We start from the raw sequence: 17,332 nt of genomic DNA on the forward strand, positions 1-17,332 counted from the left end.
ACCGTGACCGTTTCTACGTGCGTCCTTACCTCCCGGTCCTTCGTCTCCATTACTTCTGTCACCTCGTCCACCCTCATTGTCAGTTCCTCCCTTACCATCTGACATTGCCTCTGCGTCGCTATTAATTCGTTTTTAATTTCTTTTTGTGTCGCCTTTAACCCTCCTAGTACCGCAGTGTTCTTTTGAACCTGCTCCACTAACTTCGTTTGTCCCTCTGTCAGCTGTTCCACCTCCTCCGTCAGATCTTCTATTCCCCCTTGTAACTTAGCCGTATTATTCCTCACTTCTTTCTCTATACGCTTTTCGCCTCGCTTTACCTCCTCGCGTAGCCCCGAGACCTCCTCACTCACCCCTCGTCGTATTTCCTCCATCTGGTTCCCCATCTGTTCGATTTCCCGGGCGGATTGTTCCCCTATTTCCCGCAATTTGTCCTCCATCCTATTTTCTAACCCCATTAACCCATTTTTCACCCCCTCTAACTGATTCTCCTGGGCAGCCATTCTATTTTCTACCCCCATTAACCCATTTTTCACCCCTTCTATCCCATTGTCTAACCCCTCAAATTTCTTGTCTAATCCCTCAAATTTCTTTTCTAATCCCTCACCGGTACCCCTCGCTTCGTCCCTCATTACCCCCATTTCGTTTCCCATTACCCCCATTTGGTTCCCCATTACCCCCAATTGCTCACTCTGAGCATCCATCCGGTTCCCCATTACCCCCAATTGCTCACTCTGAGCATCCATCCGGCCCTCCAATCGCTCACTATTCTGGGCCATAAGGGCCTTCATTTGTATAAAAAAAAAGGTTCAAATCCATTGGCATCTCCGGTTCGACTACCGCGACCATGGGCGTGGCTAAATGTGGCGCCGCTGTAATCACGTGCGCTAGAGCGCCATTTTGTGCACCTGAAATTCCCGCAACCACATTGCCATTTTCCTCCTCCCTTTCTTCCCCGAAGTCCTGGGTTACTTCTAACCCCTCTATCTCTCCCACCGGCATCCCGTCGCCTTGGACAGCCATGGCGCGATTTCAAAATTCGGGCTCTTCCTTTAAAACAAAACAAATTTCGTACTTTATAATTTTGAGCGCGTGAAGCGCGCTCCGGGTCGATCTCACTCCCCGACACCAATTGTTATTCTAATAGTACAATTGGTGTTCCAAAATTTGGGCTAAATAAATTTAGTCCCAGGTTCGAATCCAACTCCTGACAACCAATTGTTATAGATCGCGGTTAGGATGTTATAGACCGAGCGGTGGTTTAAAACCGCGACCTAACAAAACTCACCCGATTCCACCCGAACGTTGGTTGTATCGCACCCTAGCTGCTCAATGAGGGAAAAGACAAAAGCGACGCAATGCAAGAGGAAAACGGAGACAAAAAAAAAAGGTTTGAAATATTACTACTGAATTTATTTCTACTATTTACACACAAGCAACAAAAAGCAATTCAGTTTATTTACAAGTACAAGACGCAGGTGACACAGTGCAAATTTAGCTTATCTACAGACTTAACTTATTACCCAGGACAGAACAAACAAAGACGACTCACACGGGGAATGCCAGGGATGGCAGAAGGTGGATGGCTGGCGGGAGAGGAAAGGTCCAAGGGGGGGGTCTTGCAGCACAACCGGCGCGTTCAGCAGCCGCCGTTCCGTTTCGGCCCTGCTCCGAACCGCCGTTCAGGCCCCCTTTGGCGGTGGGGTGGCGCGGCTGCGGCGGCCTCCGTCCGCTGCGTTCCCAGGACTTGTCTCACTGGTCTGGTCCCTCAACCCTCAACCCTCAACTCTTTCTTGCTTCTCTCACTTCTCACCACCGACTCCTCTCTCTGGCAACCGACTGTGACCAACTCCTTGCAACCAACTCCTCCTCTCTTCACAACCCTTCTTTTTCCAACCCAGAGTGCATCTCTCTTTCTTCTTCTCCTCTCCTTCCGGTTGCGCCCTTTTATAGCGCCCCCAGCGATCACGCCCCCGGCGCTTTGGACACGCCCATCGGGGCGCTCACCTCGGCCCTGGCTGGTCGCACGACCCTCGGGCTCCGCCCCGGACGACGACGGGCGGGCGCGCCCCTCCCCCTCCTCTGACGAGGTGGAGACACGCCTTTCTTCCCTGACTCGAGCCTCGTGGTCAATGGCGGTTATTGGAGGGGAGGTGATTGGGAATCGAGGCTCAGCAATGACGAGAGGGGATGTAATATGGCAATCGAGGGTCGGCAATCACGAAAGGGGGGATGTGAAGGAAATGGGGATTTTTTGGGGATGGGAATGGAAGGGGATCTATTCTCTCTCACTGGTGCAATGGAGTATTTCACTTAATGGGAGACACAGCCTTATCTTAAAACACAGAATAAGATATAACTATCGAACATGAATATCCTATGATTGGCTGACGTGTATGCTTGTGGACTATGGGACGCCCTTTTGATCTTACACAGCTCCGGAGGCAGGAGGCACAGCACAACAACAATAATAATAATCATACAGCACACAATAAAAAAATATATATACAGTCCTCATATCCACAACAATATGTATTAAAATATATATATAGCAGAAGGGTATGGGGGCAGAAAAGGCAGAGCATGAAAGTTATAAGGCAACCAAGAAGGCTGTAAAGAAAGAGGTAGCAAAGGCGCAGGAGGCATGTAGGAAAATGTTCGGAGAACGCCTGGATTTGGAAGAGGGTCAGAGAGCAGTATTCAGGATTGCAAAGCAGATAGCGAAAGAGAGGTGTGATGTGATGGGGGTGAGTTGCTTGAAGGATGAAGTGGGACAAATCGTTGTGGACCCAGATGGAATTAAAGGAAGATGGAAAAGATATATGAAAATGCTGTTGAATGCAGAGAATGAATTGGATGGCAACATAGAGAGTAACCCAGTTTTAGGACCAGCAGAGAAGATAACCGAGAAGGCAGTTGAGGAAGCGATAAAAGCAATGAAGAGTAGAAAAGCGGGAGGGCCGACGGGAGTTGTGGGAGATATGTTGAAGGCAGCGGGAAATTGGGGTGTGAAGAGAATGACAGAGATCTGCAATCTGGTGGTGAAAGAAGGCCGCATTACAGTGGATTGGGAACTGAGTACCCTCATCCCTCTATACAAGGGGAAAGGTGACCCTCTGGACTGTGGCTCGTATCGAGCGATAAAGTTATTGGAGCATGGAATGAAGGTATTGGAAAGGGTGTTGGGGAGGAGGATAAGGAAGAAGGTGAAGATGGACGAAATGCAGTTTGGATTTATGCCAGGAAGAGGAATGACAGACGCGCTTTTTATTGTGAGGCAGTTGCAGGAGAAGTACATGGAGAAGAGGAAGAAGTTGTTTCTTGGGTTTGTTGATCTGGAGAAAGCATTCGATAGGGTTCCACGTGAAGTACTGACATGGGCATTGAGGAAGTTAGGAGTGGAGGAATGGTTGATCAGAGTAGTGATGGCAATGTACAAAAGAGCGCACTCAGCTGTAAGGACGAAGGACGGGAACAGTGGTGAGTTTGAGATGAAGGTGGGGAGTGCATCAGGGGTCGGTACTAAGTCCACTACTATTTGTAGCTGTGATGGAGGTGCTGGCTCGGAACGTAAAAGAGGGTTTACCGTGGGAGTTGTTGTATGCAGATGATCTGGTGTTAATTGCAGAAAATATGGATGGACTGAAGGAGAAGATGAACAAGTGGAAGGAATGTATGGAGACAAAAGGTCTGAGGGTGAATATTGGAAAAACGAAGGTGATGGCAAGTGGTAAAGCATGTGGTGAGGTGGAAAGAATTGGGATGTGGCCGTGTGCTGTGTGCTGTGTGCAGGAAGGGTGTCGGAGTGAATTCCATTCAATGTACAATGTGCGCTGAGTGGGTTCATCAAAAATGTAGTGGTTTGAGAGGGTCATTAACAAGTGTGGCAGCTACATTCAAGTGTAAGGTGTGCACAGAGGGAGCTGCAGTGATTTCTGCAGTATTTCTGCAGTTCCGTCGTGAAGCGGGAATGTGTGAAAACATTTTGTTGCCTAGGAGACATGCTGAAGGGAGAAGGTGGATCAGACTCGGCAACGGTTGCTCGAGAGATGTGCATGGAAGAAGTTTCGGGAAGGTGTATGCTGCATCTGTGAGAAGTGTTATGATTTATGGGAGCGAGACATGGGTAATGAACGTAGAGCAGCAGCGAAGGCTGGAAAGGGTGGAAATGCGAATGGTTCGGTGGATGTGTGGAGTATCGTTGAGAGAGAGGAAGACAAATGATGAATTGCGAAAGATGATGGGAATAGAGCCTGTGATGGATGCTGTGAAGAGGAACAGGTTGAGATGGTTTGGTCATGTGTTGAGGAAGGATGAAAGTGACTGGTTGAGAAGAGTGATGGAAATGAATGTAGAAGGAAGTAGAGGACGGGGAAGACCGAGAAAGACTTGGCTAAAGATGGTGGAAGAAGAAATGCGGGCAAGGGGGTTAACAAGGGGAGATGCAGAAAATAGGGAAAATGGAGAAGATGGTCATGGGGACCGCAAGGCTAACCCCCGCTCTTGCAGGGAAAATGGCCTTAAAATGCCTGTTGTTGTTGTTGTGTGTATATATATACATACACACTGTGTATATCAAGCATGACCGATATTTGTCTCAATTGTGGTTCTATCACCCTGGTATAATGATGAACTGTGTTGACCTTTTCATTGTGCAGAGCTCATGATTATCCCACGAGTTCAATTGTGTTTTCACTCCTCTTTGGGCCTCGACATTGTATGCAAAAATGAAAAGAGTCTGTTGTACCTGAAGCTTCTCTCTCCTGTTCCATCTTGTGTGCCAAGGACCAGACATTTCAAGTTCATCTGAGATATTAAGGGTGTTCGGAGTGCCTCGGACTCTGTGTAATTAAGTTTTAGAATCTATACAAATCTTATAACCTTGACTTTGCGAAATAATGTTTCTAAGACTTTTCTAAAACTCTTATTCTGAAGAAGCATCGAGGGTCTGTGAGTGATTCCCTCACTCATTTGTAATTCCCATTCCAACTGTAGAGGAATAGAGTAGACTTTGGCGATTCTGCTTTTATGCTGCAATAGTTCTGACACAAAAAGTTTCTTGAGAAGCGAATAAGAATCGAGGGTCTGTGAGCAATGAAAGGTCGTCTTGTTCATTGAAGACAAGTGGCAATTTTGAAATCTAATGGGCAAGTCATGAGGAGTTTGACCCTGGCCCCCGAACCCTGTTTATATTCCGACCTTTGCTTCCCTGGCGAGTGATTTAGTAAAGGGATCGAAGCATCAGACGGTCAGGGTACGTGGGTACACCGAAAGAAGTTCCACTTCTTTCTTTAGCCGATTCACATCTTTTTTTTGTTTTAATTGCTGTATTTATACCTTTCGGGCCACCAAATGGTCTCTTGATGTTTGATGACTCCGTTACATAAAATACAGTACTGTAAATACATCCTCATGTTGCAAAGGTCTGCCTAGAGTACACAACAATATAGGCAAGTGATTGATAAAAACATTGTTCTTGGTATGGTTTACAGATTTTCTTGAAAATAAAAACATGGATAAAACAAGAAAAAGAGTAATCAGAGATTGTAAACCTTCGCCAGGATGTATTTTCAGTGGTTTTTAAGGCTTTTGTGTTAAAACAAATATGGCGGCCGAACCACGATACCGATGACGTCATCATTATTATTTTTTCTCCACTAATTTATTCTGCGATTATGCTCAAGAAATTTCATCTTGATCGGATGACGTTTTGTACTTGTCAAATTATGATGTCATAATGGAGGCACCTATGACATCATCATTAACATATTTTATTCCAGATGGAGTGTTCTTTTCAATGAGCCATGTCTCAATTTTTTCTATTCAGTGCTTTCAGAGATTTGAGGTGCAATTTTTTTGTTTTTTTTCCAAGATGGCGGCGGACCCACGTGACATATGACGTCATAATTATGATTTAAAAATTATGCGGGTGGAGTTGCACCTATGGTGAAAATTTCATTGTCAATCGGACCAACGGTTGCCGAGAAAATCATATTTATTCTGTGTGGACAGACAGACAGATAGACAGACAAACGGACTCAAATGCAATACCCTCTCCTCAGGCGAGGGTAACTAGACTCGGTAGAGAGCACACCTGCACCAGGCTGAACAGCTTATGTTTTGTATCCACTGATAGGCCGGATCTGGATTCGTACCTGAACCAAAATCTAACCGGGTTCTTGTCACCTGTCCACCAAGTTTCGTCTGAATGTATCCACAACATTTCGAGATATCGTGCTATATATCGTTTTTGCTCTATCTCTCAATGGCGAAGAATCACTTTAAAAAATTGTGAGATCCAGATCCGGATCCGGATCTTCACCAAAATCGAATCATTTCGTCTGTGTCACACACTTAACTGCTTCCCCAAATTTCGTCCGAATCGGTTCACAACCCTTTGAGATATCTTGTTCACAGACAGACAGACAGACAGACAAAGAGACAGGGGGTGAAAACACAACCTCCACCCACCTTTGGTGGTGGAGGTAATCAACAGAACATTGAATGCGATGGATATATACTTTAGTTAGCATACCTCAATCGACATTCTGTTGATTTCATCCGTTGTTCTATCTGTCCGCCGATGCAGGTGAACACAACTCGTGTTCACCTTACACTACCATTCACCCATCCAATGAGCTCATCGATTATATAAACCCCCTATTACTTTTCTGAAGTCCTCGCTTTTCCTTCCACCTGCACTCCTTTCATCCTCTTTTCTCCCACATTTAGAATTACCTTTTCAATTGGTATCGTCGTGTTAGCTCGAGTGAGGTGTGTCGATCACTTCTTTCACCTCGCAAGCAAACCACTGTAAACAGGTGTACCGAGAGTATCTCAAATTAACGGATAGGTTCCAGAGATTTTTAGACGATTGCTAACAACAGCCTTCTCGATCATAATCGATTTATCGATTCCTGTCCTCCTCAATGGCCTTGAAGAGCTCACTTCTCTTTCGTGGAGTGATAAAGTCAACCTCTTTGCTGAGCGTTATGCTGCAAACTCCACACTTGAAGACCACAGACGCCCATTGGCTGCTTGCACTTCACATGTTGACACCAGTTTTTCCACAATTATCATCATACCTTGGAAAGTTGCTAAGATTATTCAAGGGCTTGACATCTCAAAATGCTCCTGGAACATGTATAGAATCCCTCCAATTGCTTTGAAGATGTGTTCACCAGAACTGTCTTCTGTTCTCTCAAAACTGTATTGCTTGTGTCTGTCAAGGTCTGTGTTTCCACTTAGCTAGAAGCAGGCTTCTGTAGTCCTTGTCTTTAAAGGCTTCGGTGAGAAATCTGATCCTTCCAACTATCGGCCTGTTAGCTTTATACCAATTATCAGCAAAGTGTTTGGATCCTTGATGAAACTGCAACTCATGAGTCATCTGGAAACCCACAACCTAAGTGATGTCCAATATGGATTTCAACATTCAAGATCGACTGGTGATGTTCGACTAACTGATGTCCAATATGGATTTCAACATTCAAGATCGACTGGTGATGTTCGACTAACTGATGTCCAGAATGGATTTCAACATTCAAGATCGACTGGTGATGTTCGACTAACTGATGTCCAGAATGGATTTCAACATTCAAGATCGACTGGTGATGTTCGACTAACTGATGTCCAGTATGGATTTCAACATTCAAGATCTAATGGTGATGTTCGACAAACTGATGTCCAGTATGGATTTCAACATTCAAGATCTAATGGTGATGTTCGACTAACTGATGTCCAGTATGGATTTCAACATTCAAGATCTACTGGTGATGTTCGATTAACTGATGTCCAGTATGGATTTCAACATTCAAGATCTACTGGTGATGTTCGATCCCAAATCACTGAACATGTGAATAGGGCTTTGGATTCTCGGTGTAAAGCCAGGGTTGTTGCTCTGGACACATCTCGAAGGATTTGACAAGGTGTGGCACAAGGGCCTCATTTATAAGATACAATAATATGGCATCTCTGGAACAGTGCTACAATTTCTGACTTCTTTGCAAATCTCCAAATCTCTGTGGTACATGAGGCACAGTATAGTTTCTGGATGAAGTGAAGTGTTCACAATGCTGGGTGAAGTGTTCACAATGCTGGGTGAAGTGTTCACAATGCTGGGTAAAGTGTTCACAATGCTGGGTGAAGTGTTCACAATGCTGGGTGAAGTGTTCACAATGCTGGGTGAAGTGTTCACAATGCTGGATGAAGTGTTCACAATGCTGGGTAAAGTGTTCACAATGCTGGGTAAAGTGTTCACAATGCTGGGTGACGTGTTCACAATGCTGGGTGAAGTGTTCACAATGCTGGGTAAAGTGTTCACAATGCTGGGTAAAGTGTTCACAATGCTGGATGAAGTGTTCACAATGCTGGGTAAAGTGTTCACAATGCTGGGTAAAGTGTTCACAATGCTGGGTGAAGTGTTCACAATGCTGGGTGAAGTGTTCACAATGCTGGATGAAGTGTTCACAATGCTGGGTAAAGTGTTCGCAATGCTGGGTAAAGTGTTCGCAATGCTGGGTAAAGTGTTTGCAATGCTGGGTAAAGTGTTTGCAATGCTGGGTGAAGTGTTTGCACTGCTGGGTGAAGTGTTTTCAATGCTGGGTGAAGTGTTTGCAATGCTGGGTGAAGTGTTCAGGACATCGAGAGAACTGTGGGAGGGCGAGGGCTTGCTTGGGGGTGGGAGAGGTATGAAACATATGGACACTGCAAGGACTTCCAGGAAAGAAGTTGGAATTTAAAAAAAAAAGTATCTGAGGTGAATTAGCGGGGGTAGAAAAGATCAAGTTTTTGGATGGGGGAAGATAAGAGATGGTGGTGAACAGCTGTTTTAAAGACCTGGAGGGAGGAGTGGGATTGAAGGGAGTGGGGGAGTTTGTTCCAGAGGCGGAAGAAAAGGGGAATGAAAAAGTGAAGGTGAGCAGAGAGCATATATTTTGGCAGTTTAACCATAAGAGCTGGCAGATCTTGTGCGACCTGTAGGAATATTTGGGGGACAGAGCACAGAGAGAGCTGGGGGAGCAAGGCCGGAGAGGAGTCGGTAGAAGACAGAAAGACCACCAACCTGCCTGCGGTTAGTGAGTGAAAGGCCTCGGAGTTAGCTTCATCGCAGGAGATTCCCATGATTCTGAAAGCTTTGGTTTCAACAGCGTGAAGCCGAGCTAGGTGTGAGGCAGGAGCACCGGCCCAGAGGGGGAACACTATTCCATTGAGCCGCGGATGAAAGCCTTGTATGGCGCTTGTATGGCGAGGAGGGTATGTGGTGAGGAGCTCAGGTGTGCCAAGGAAGGACTTCGCACGACGGAGGATGCCCAGTCAGTGACTGGCTTTGCCGGCCAGCTTGCAAATGTGGTTTTCCCAAGAAAGATCATGGCAGATAGTGAGACCCAAAAGCTTGAGCGACAGAACTTCTTGGAGATGATTGTTGGGAAAGTAGATGGGAGGGTTTTCCAGTCGGTCTTTTCGAAGAGACATAGTAAGAGTGTGAGATTTGTCAGGATTGAAAGACATGTTCCACTTGTTTGACCAGTCTGTGATTTTGTCCACGTCTGCAGAGAGTGAGGAGGCTGCAGACTGCCGATCTGAGGGATGAGGAATGGAGTGGCAGAGAGTGGAGTCATCAGCAAATAAATAGAGAGGATTTTCCAAAGTGTCAGAGAGATCATTGATGAAGACCAGAAATAGCACAGGGCCCAGAACACTACCTTGGGGATCTCCAGCCAGAACAGGAAGGGGATTTGAGAGAAATCCATTCAGGGCCACACGTTGACTACGACCAGAGAGGAAGTCCGCAAGCCATGCGTGGAGATTTCCATGGATACCATAGGAGGAGAGTTTGGTGAGCAGAGCTGGGTGCCAGACCGTATCGAAGGCACGTGATATGTCAAGGGAGACAGCTCTGATTTCCTGTTTGGCAGTGAGGACCTCCATCCATTGTTGAGACTGCAGAAGCAACATGTCCAGGGTCGAATGACCTGGTCTGAATCCAAATTGATGATCGCAGATCAAGCCATTGGAGAAGAGGAAGGATTTGATATCCGAAGCAATGATGGATTCCATGACCTTGCTGATAATTGGGAGCAGGCTGATTGGTCTGTCGTTGCAAGCCTCTGTTTTTGCACCTTTTTGTGTAAAGCGGTAATGTTTGCTGATTTCCAAGATGCTGGCAGATGACCTTGAGCAAAAGAGAGGGTGAAAGGACAGAGAGAGGGTGAGATAGAGTGGCAGAGCAAGATTTTAGGACCCGTGGGCTGATGCCGTCTGGTCCAGTTGCAGAATCAGAGTCGAGATTTGACAAAAACTTTTCCACCTTGTCAGGAGAGAAGGACACAGAGTCCAGGAGCAGTTGGGTTTGACTGGGTAAGGTGGGAACAGAGAGAGATGGGTTTGGGACATAAGATTTTGAGGCAAACACAGAGTTGAGGCATTCGGCTATGTCACGTGCGGTGTCAAATGTGTAGCCATTTGAGGTAAGGGAGGGGATGGAGGGGGAACAAACACCAGAAACGGATTTGACCATATGACACCAGGATTTGGAAGGAGACAGGTTTGAGAGTTCATTCTTGTGTGAAGAGATAGTGCTTCCTGGCACTCCTGAGGGTAGACACACACTTGTTCCGAGCTTGGTGGAAGGAACTGAGATTGCCTTCAGTTGGATTTGCCTTCCAAGAGGCAAAGGCAAGTTCTTTCAGGGCAACTGCCTCACCACAAGATTCAGTGTACCATGGACAGGAGGAAGGGTAAGACAACTGAAGACGAGATGGGATAAAGCTGTGCATGAGAGAGAGAGAGAGCAGTTTGCTTTGGAAGAATTCCCAGGAAGAATTGATGTCAGAGGCAGTGGAGATGGGAGACCAGTCCAGATGATTGATGGCTGCATGCAGACCGTGCCAGTCAGCCTGAGTGAAATGCCAGACTCGTCGGCGCTGAGGAGGCTCTCTGAGAATGGCCAGAGAGATGTCCACTTCAACAAGCACATGATCAGAAGAACCTATTGGAGCAGAAGAAGAGAAGCAGACATTTGCAGGGAAGTTTGTCATAACCAAGTCGATTAGAGAAGATACTCCATTGACTGAGATCTGGGTCAGGAAATTGACAGATTGTGTCAGTCCCAATGAGTCGCGGAAGTCCTTTGCTGAGGTGCCATGGCTGGTGAGAGAGGAACCCACACCCAGCCAGCTGGCATGATGACAGTTGAAGTCGCCACATATTAGGAAGAGAGAGTTTGGATGAGTTGATAGAAGTTGGTCCATGTTGTCAGACAGCGAAATGTAAATGGAGTCATCACTGTTTGGAGGACAATCCAGAACACATATGAACAAAAGGTGGGAGCGGAGAGGAAGCCATAGCCAGAGGTACTCCTGGGGGTGGGGTGGAGAGAGGGCAGTGCAAGGAGAGTGAGGAAGAGAGTTTTTGATAAAGAGAGCAACCCCACCTCCAGGACGAGGCTCAGGTCTATCATACCAGAGGAGGGAGTAACCAGGAAGAGATATTAAGGAATCAGAGACATCTTGAAGGAGGAAAGTTTCTGTTTTGCAGATTACGTCTGGTTTGTCAGAAGCAACCTGTATTGGGAGATCAATCAGGTTTTAGCGAAGGCCCCGGATGTTTGAGGTCCATACCGTTAATGAGGAGAGAGGGGGAGCATCGGGTGCAGGACAGGGGAGTGGAGGGGTCGGGTCAGATGAAGGATGAGAGGGGGAGGTAGGAAGAGCAGTTGATAGTGTGTCAGAGATTACAGAAGAGTTACAAGAAAGGGAAGGATGAGGAGGACGAAAGGTTTGATGGTGATGGCATGAGGCACAGTGAGGAGTTGTTTGAGGGGGGGGGGGGGCAGAGGAAAGTAGAAGGTTGGGGGAGGTGGAGTTATGAGATAGAAGGGAGACGAAGTAGGGAGGAGGCAGCTTTGAGGAGGAAGGTGGAGGGGGGAGAATTGGAGAGAGATGGTAGGGGGGGAAATTTGAAGGGGAGTTTTGAAGGGGAGGGGCAAGGGGGGAGTTTAGGAGGGGAGGGGCAAGGGGGGAGATTTGGAGGGGAGGGGCAAGGGGGGAGTTTAGAAAGTGGATGATTAATGAAAAACGAACATTTATAACAAATTGGGTTTATTGTGATTTTCAAGTTCGCGATCTGTTTAAGAATGATGGAGGAGGGGTGGAATGAATGTGAATTTAGAGCATGTATTGAGGAAGAATTATAATAGATTGTATTTTTTTTTGAAGTGGAATGAGTTGAAGAGGAAATGGAAAAGAGCCTTTTAAATAGGAAGAAAAACAGCATGTTGTAATAAACCACTGAATAAAACACTGCAGGGGAAAGTTTAAACATATTTAAAGAGAACCGTGAAGAACAGTCTAATATTCACAAAAATACCAACGGGGAGAGGGCCTGGAGGGACAACCACGAGTCACGTGAACAGGGCAAAAGGTGGAAGGAAAGTTTTAGCACTTTTAAATTGAACAGTGAAAACTATCTGGGGAATGGGGTGAAAATGGGGGTGAAATGGGGGTGAAACACGTGTTCAAAGAACGAATGAACGAAAAGAACAAAGTAGGAAATGTTTTTTTTTTGGGGGTTTTTTTTAGTTAAGATTTTAAACAAGGAAGTATGGGGTGAAAAGACTGGGAAAAAAACTGAGAGAACGAGAGTAGATGGACCACAGTCAACTGCTGAGAGAAAACAAAGCCTCAAGGAAGGAAGCTTAAAGAACTCGGACCCAAATAACGTGGCACGAAATACTCGATAATTTTAAACAGGTATGAAAGATTAACACAGTGAATCTTCCGAGGGACACACTATAGGTACACACACGTAAGATAAATACAGTTTCGACAAAAATACATTGTGAACAATTACTCAACTTCGAGAGTACGTGAAGATCGTGGGCAGCTTCGAAAAACCGTGACCTCCCCGACAAGATCTCGCGAGATCTCCCAAATTTACGATATTATTATATTGTTTCCCTATATTATTATATTATTTATCTTTATTATTATATTATATGCCTATATTATGATATTATTTCCCCATGTATTATATTATTCCTCAATTTTATTTTATTGATTTGCTTATATTATTATATTGTTTCCCTATATTATTATATTATTTACTATATTACGATATTATTCTATTATTTCCCTATATTATTAAATGATGTTATTATATTATTATATTGTTTCACTATATTATTCTATTATTTCCCTATATTATTATATTGTTTCCCTATTTTATTATATTATTTACTATATTGCTATATTATTCTATTATTTCCCTATATTATTAAATGATATTCCTATATTATTATATTGTTTCCCTATATTATTATATTATTTCCCTATATTATTATAGTTTCCCTAGATTATTATATTATATCCCTACATTAGTATATTATTTCCATATATTATTATATTGTTTCCCTGTATTATTATATTGTTTCCCTATATTATTATATTGTTTCCCTATATTATTATATTATTTCCCTATATTATTATATTGTTTCCCTATATTATTATATTGTTTCCCTATATTATTATATTATATCCCTACATTATTATATTATTTCCATATATTATTATATTGTTTCCCTGTATTATTATATTGTTTCCCTATATTATTATATTGTTTCCCTATATTATTATGTTGTTTCGCTATATTATTATATTATTTCCATATATTATTTCATTGTTTCCCTGTATTATTATATTGTTTCCCTATATTATTATATTGTTTCCCTGTATTATTAAATTGTTTCCCTATATTATTATATTATTTCCCTATATTATTATATTGTTTCCCGATATTATTATATTATTTCCCTATATTATTATATTGTTTCCCTATATTATTATATTATATCCCTATATTATTATATTGTTTCCCTATATTATTATATTATATCCCTATATTATTATATTGTTTCCCTGTATTATTATATTGTTTCCCTGTGTTATTATATTATATCCCTATATTATTATATTGTTTCCCTATATTATTATATTATTTCCCTATATTATTATATTGTTTCCCGATATTATTATATTATATCCCTATATTATTATATTGTTTCCCTATATTATTATATTGTTTCGCTATATTATTATATTATTTCCATATATTATTTCATTGTTTCCCTGTATTATTATATTGTTTCCCTATATTATTATATTGTTTCCCTATATTATTATATTATTTCCCTATATTATTATATTATTTCCCTATATTATTATATTGTTTCCCTATATTATTATATTATTTCCCTATATTATTGTATTGTTTCCTGATATTATTATATTGTTTCCCTATATTATTATATTATTTCCCTATATTATTATATTATTTCCCTATATTATTATATTGTTTCCCTATATTATTATATTATTTCCCTATATTATTATATTGTTTCCCTATATTATTATATTATTTCCCTATATTATTGTATTGTTTCCCTATATTATTATATTGTTTCCCTATATTATTATATTGTTTCCCTATATTATTATATTATTTCCCTATATTATTATATTATTTCCCTATATTATTATATTGTTTCCCTATATTATTATATTATTTCCCTATATTATTATATTGTTTCCCTATATTATTATATTATTTCCCTATATTATTATATTGTTTCCCTATATTATTATATTATTTCCCTATATTATTATATTGTTTCCCTATATTATTATATTATATCCCTGCATTATTATATTATTTCCATATATTTTAAATATTATTTCCCTGTATCCCCCTTACTCGATCCTGTATTATGCCCGACAAACCTTTTTCCTTTTCCACACCCTCCAACTCCCTTACAGTTTTAATTGGATGTTTATGAATACACCTTATTGCTTCGATGTACAATATACATTTTGAGGTATAGAGGTGGTTGGGATGGGGGGGGGGGGGGCGCTGGGGGTTTGGGGGCGGGGGGGTTAAGGTGGGGGGTGGCGGCAGGGGGGGGGAAGCATCCTACAACAGGGGGTTGGGGGGGGGGTGTCAGGGTTAGATGAACAATCATGTTGTGGGATGAAACAGCAGAAAGAAAGGAATCTCCAACTCGAGCAGATCCGACCAAGACGAAGGTTCAGCCTAACATTTGGACCCTGACATGGGGGACGATGTTCATCGGGGACCAATCATAAGGTGGACATGCTATATCTTAATCTACCTTCTGGGAATGGAACAGGAGGCATGTGAGAGACCAGGGCTGCTCCATCTCCAGAGTACCGATGATCAAGATCCAGCATCCATGTAATCAAAGGAATGCCATCCGATTTCCAATTCAAGTCCAATGAGTCAAGTCCCAATGTTCATGTCGGTGGATACACCGTAGTCGTGGTAGCTATCAGTGGTGTGCACACATTTATTGGTGGATGAGTCGGATGTTGGGTCTAGTTTTATTCGGCCTCGTGGTCTTGCCCTTGTTTAAATTGGTGGTCATGACGTGGAATATTTCAAACAAGAGGATGCTTCATGTGCGTGCATGGAGCGGTCCATATGAAGAAGGTATAGGTACGGTGAGACGTATAGGTGAAGGCGCACGTGCCTCGTTTTGTTCGGGATCGTGATGCTGGTGGAAGAGCGAGCCCGCCGGGAGGGACCCGGTCCGCAAGTGAAGGCGCACGCGGGGCGGAGCGCGGTAATCGACGGGGCGGTCAGAGAGCGCCGGCTGGGGCTGCTCGTCGAGGCGGCGCCTCCAGCAAACGCGCGCCGAGATGTCGCGTCCGGGACGTCGATGTGTCGCAGGCGCGCGCACCGTGCGCGGCTCTTACAGGTACGTGGTGAGCACGTGCCGCCGGTACTGCGTCACGTGAGGCGGGCACGGTTTACCCGGGACTATGGACGCCGTTGGGCGTGCGCGCTCCTCGCCGGAGGTCGCCGGGAGACGCAGCGCCGCTTGAGCCGACGTCGCCGACCTCGCACCGGGTTTCCTCCGCACTTCCCTCCGGCCGTTGACACGCGATCCGAAGCCGATCCCGACGCGTTTTGTGCCAGATTTTCGCCCACACTTCATCCTCCCGCCAAGTTTGCTGCCGCTTTCATCCCGAGCGTTTGTTACTCTCGCTGCGGCGCATTTTGGAAAAAAAAAATCAGAGAAGAAGAAGAAATCTTGCACTCCCACGCAAGGCACAGGTAGGTGAGCGCACGGAGGAGCACGTGCCACCCCTGCATGCGCGAGCCCGTTATTCGAGTCTCACTCAACAAACATATGAATGCGACAGTTGTGACGATATATAATAACCACCGTGTCTTTCATGAACGATCGGCGAGGCATCACCGGCACCCTGAACAAATGATAAATTCCTGCAAATCGAACGGCAGACCTTGCCAGCCGGTTCGTGAAAGCCTAGGGCCAGACCCGTTCCCCCTGGGCGCACCCCGCAAGAAGATGGCAATGATTGGGTTGCGTAAGGAAGAAGAAAAAGAATATTGACATTTAATGAGGAAGAAGAAGCTGGGAGAAAATTGTTCAAACATTGCACAATGAACTCTTCTTCTTTGTTTCTTCAGAATCAATTGACATTTTTATGCACTTCAATTATAACAAAGTTTATCAAAAAATATACCAATACAATAAAATGTATCGATAAATATAAAAAGCGATTTAAAATCAGAGGGTGGAAATTATAAGTTTCTTAATGAAAACGCTAATAATTAATAATATTGCTGTAGAAGATGTCAAATAATTAATTACACTATGATTAATGTGAATTATTTACATTTCATTTCCGGTCATTGACTTAGTCATTAAGTGAGTGAGGAGATCGCGGTCCTCGTTCGTGTGCGGGTGTTCGGGGAGCGGGACGCACCGAGCTTCTAGGTAAGAGTTAAAATCATGGGACAGAGGCGTCCTGAGATATTCTGTAAAACTGTGTGTGTGTGTTTGTGTGTGTGTGTGTGTGTGTGTGTGTGTGTGTGTGTGTGTGTGTGTGTGTGTGTGTGTGTGTGTGTGTGTGTGAGAAAATATGTGTTTGTGTGTGTGAGAAAATATGTGTTTGTGTGTGAATATGTGTTTTGGTGTGTGTGTATGTGTGCGTGTGTGAATGTGTTTTGGTGTGTGTGAATATGTGTTTTGGTGTGTGTGTATATATATATGTGTTTTGGTGTGTGTGTGTGAATATGTTTTGGGGGTGTGTGTATATATATGTGTTTTGGTGTGTGTGTGTATATATATATATGTGTTTTGGTGTGTGTGTGTGTGTATATATGTGTTTTGGTGTGTGTGTGTGTATATATGTGTTTTGGTGTGTGTGTGTGTATATATGTGTTTTGGTGTGTGTGTGTGTATGTATATATGTGTTTTGGTGTGTGTGTGTATGTATATGTGTTTTGGTGTGTG

The 17,332-nt window shown here is 43.5% G+C and overlaps 2 protein-coding genes across 4 annotated transcripts in view; both read left to right on the forward strand.

Moving 5' to 3' along the window:
* The window catches only part of KNDC1 (kinase non-catalytic C-lobe domain containing 1), a 1,149,158-nt gene that overhangs the window by 646,410 nt on the left and 485,416 nt on the right, over positions 1-17,332 (forward strand). The window lies entirely within an intron of this gene.
* Positions 15,683-17,332, forward strand: part of LOC137420696 (adhesion G protein-coupled receptor A2) — a 202,454-nt gene continuing 200,804 nt past the window's right edge. Inside the window, exon 1 of the mRNA XM_068105976.2 lies at positions 15,683-15,766. Within this exon, the coding sequence (XP_067962077.2) occupies positions 15,728-15,766 (39 nt within the window). The 5' untranslated portion in view covers positions 15,683-15,727. The remainder of the gene's footprint in view (positions 15,767-17,332) is intronic.

Source organism: Myxine glutinosa, chromosome 2 (assembly GCF_964187855.1).
Source record: "Myxine glutinosa chromosome 2, kmMyxGlut1.1, whole genome shotgun sequence".
NCBI classification, from domain to species: domain Eukaryota; kingdom Metazoa; phylum Chordata; class Myxini; order Myxiniformes; family Myxinidae; genus Myxine; species Myxine glutinosa.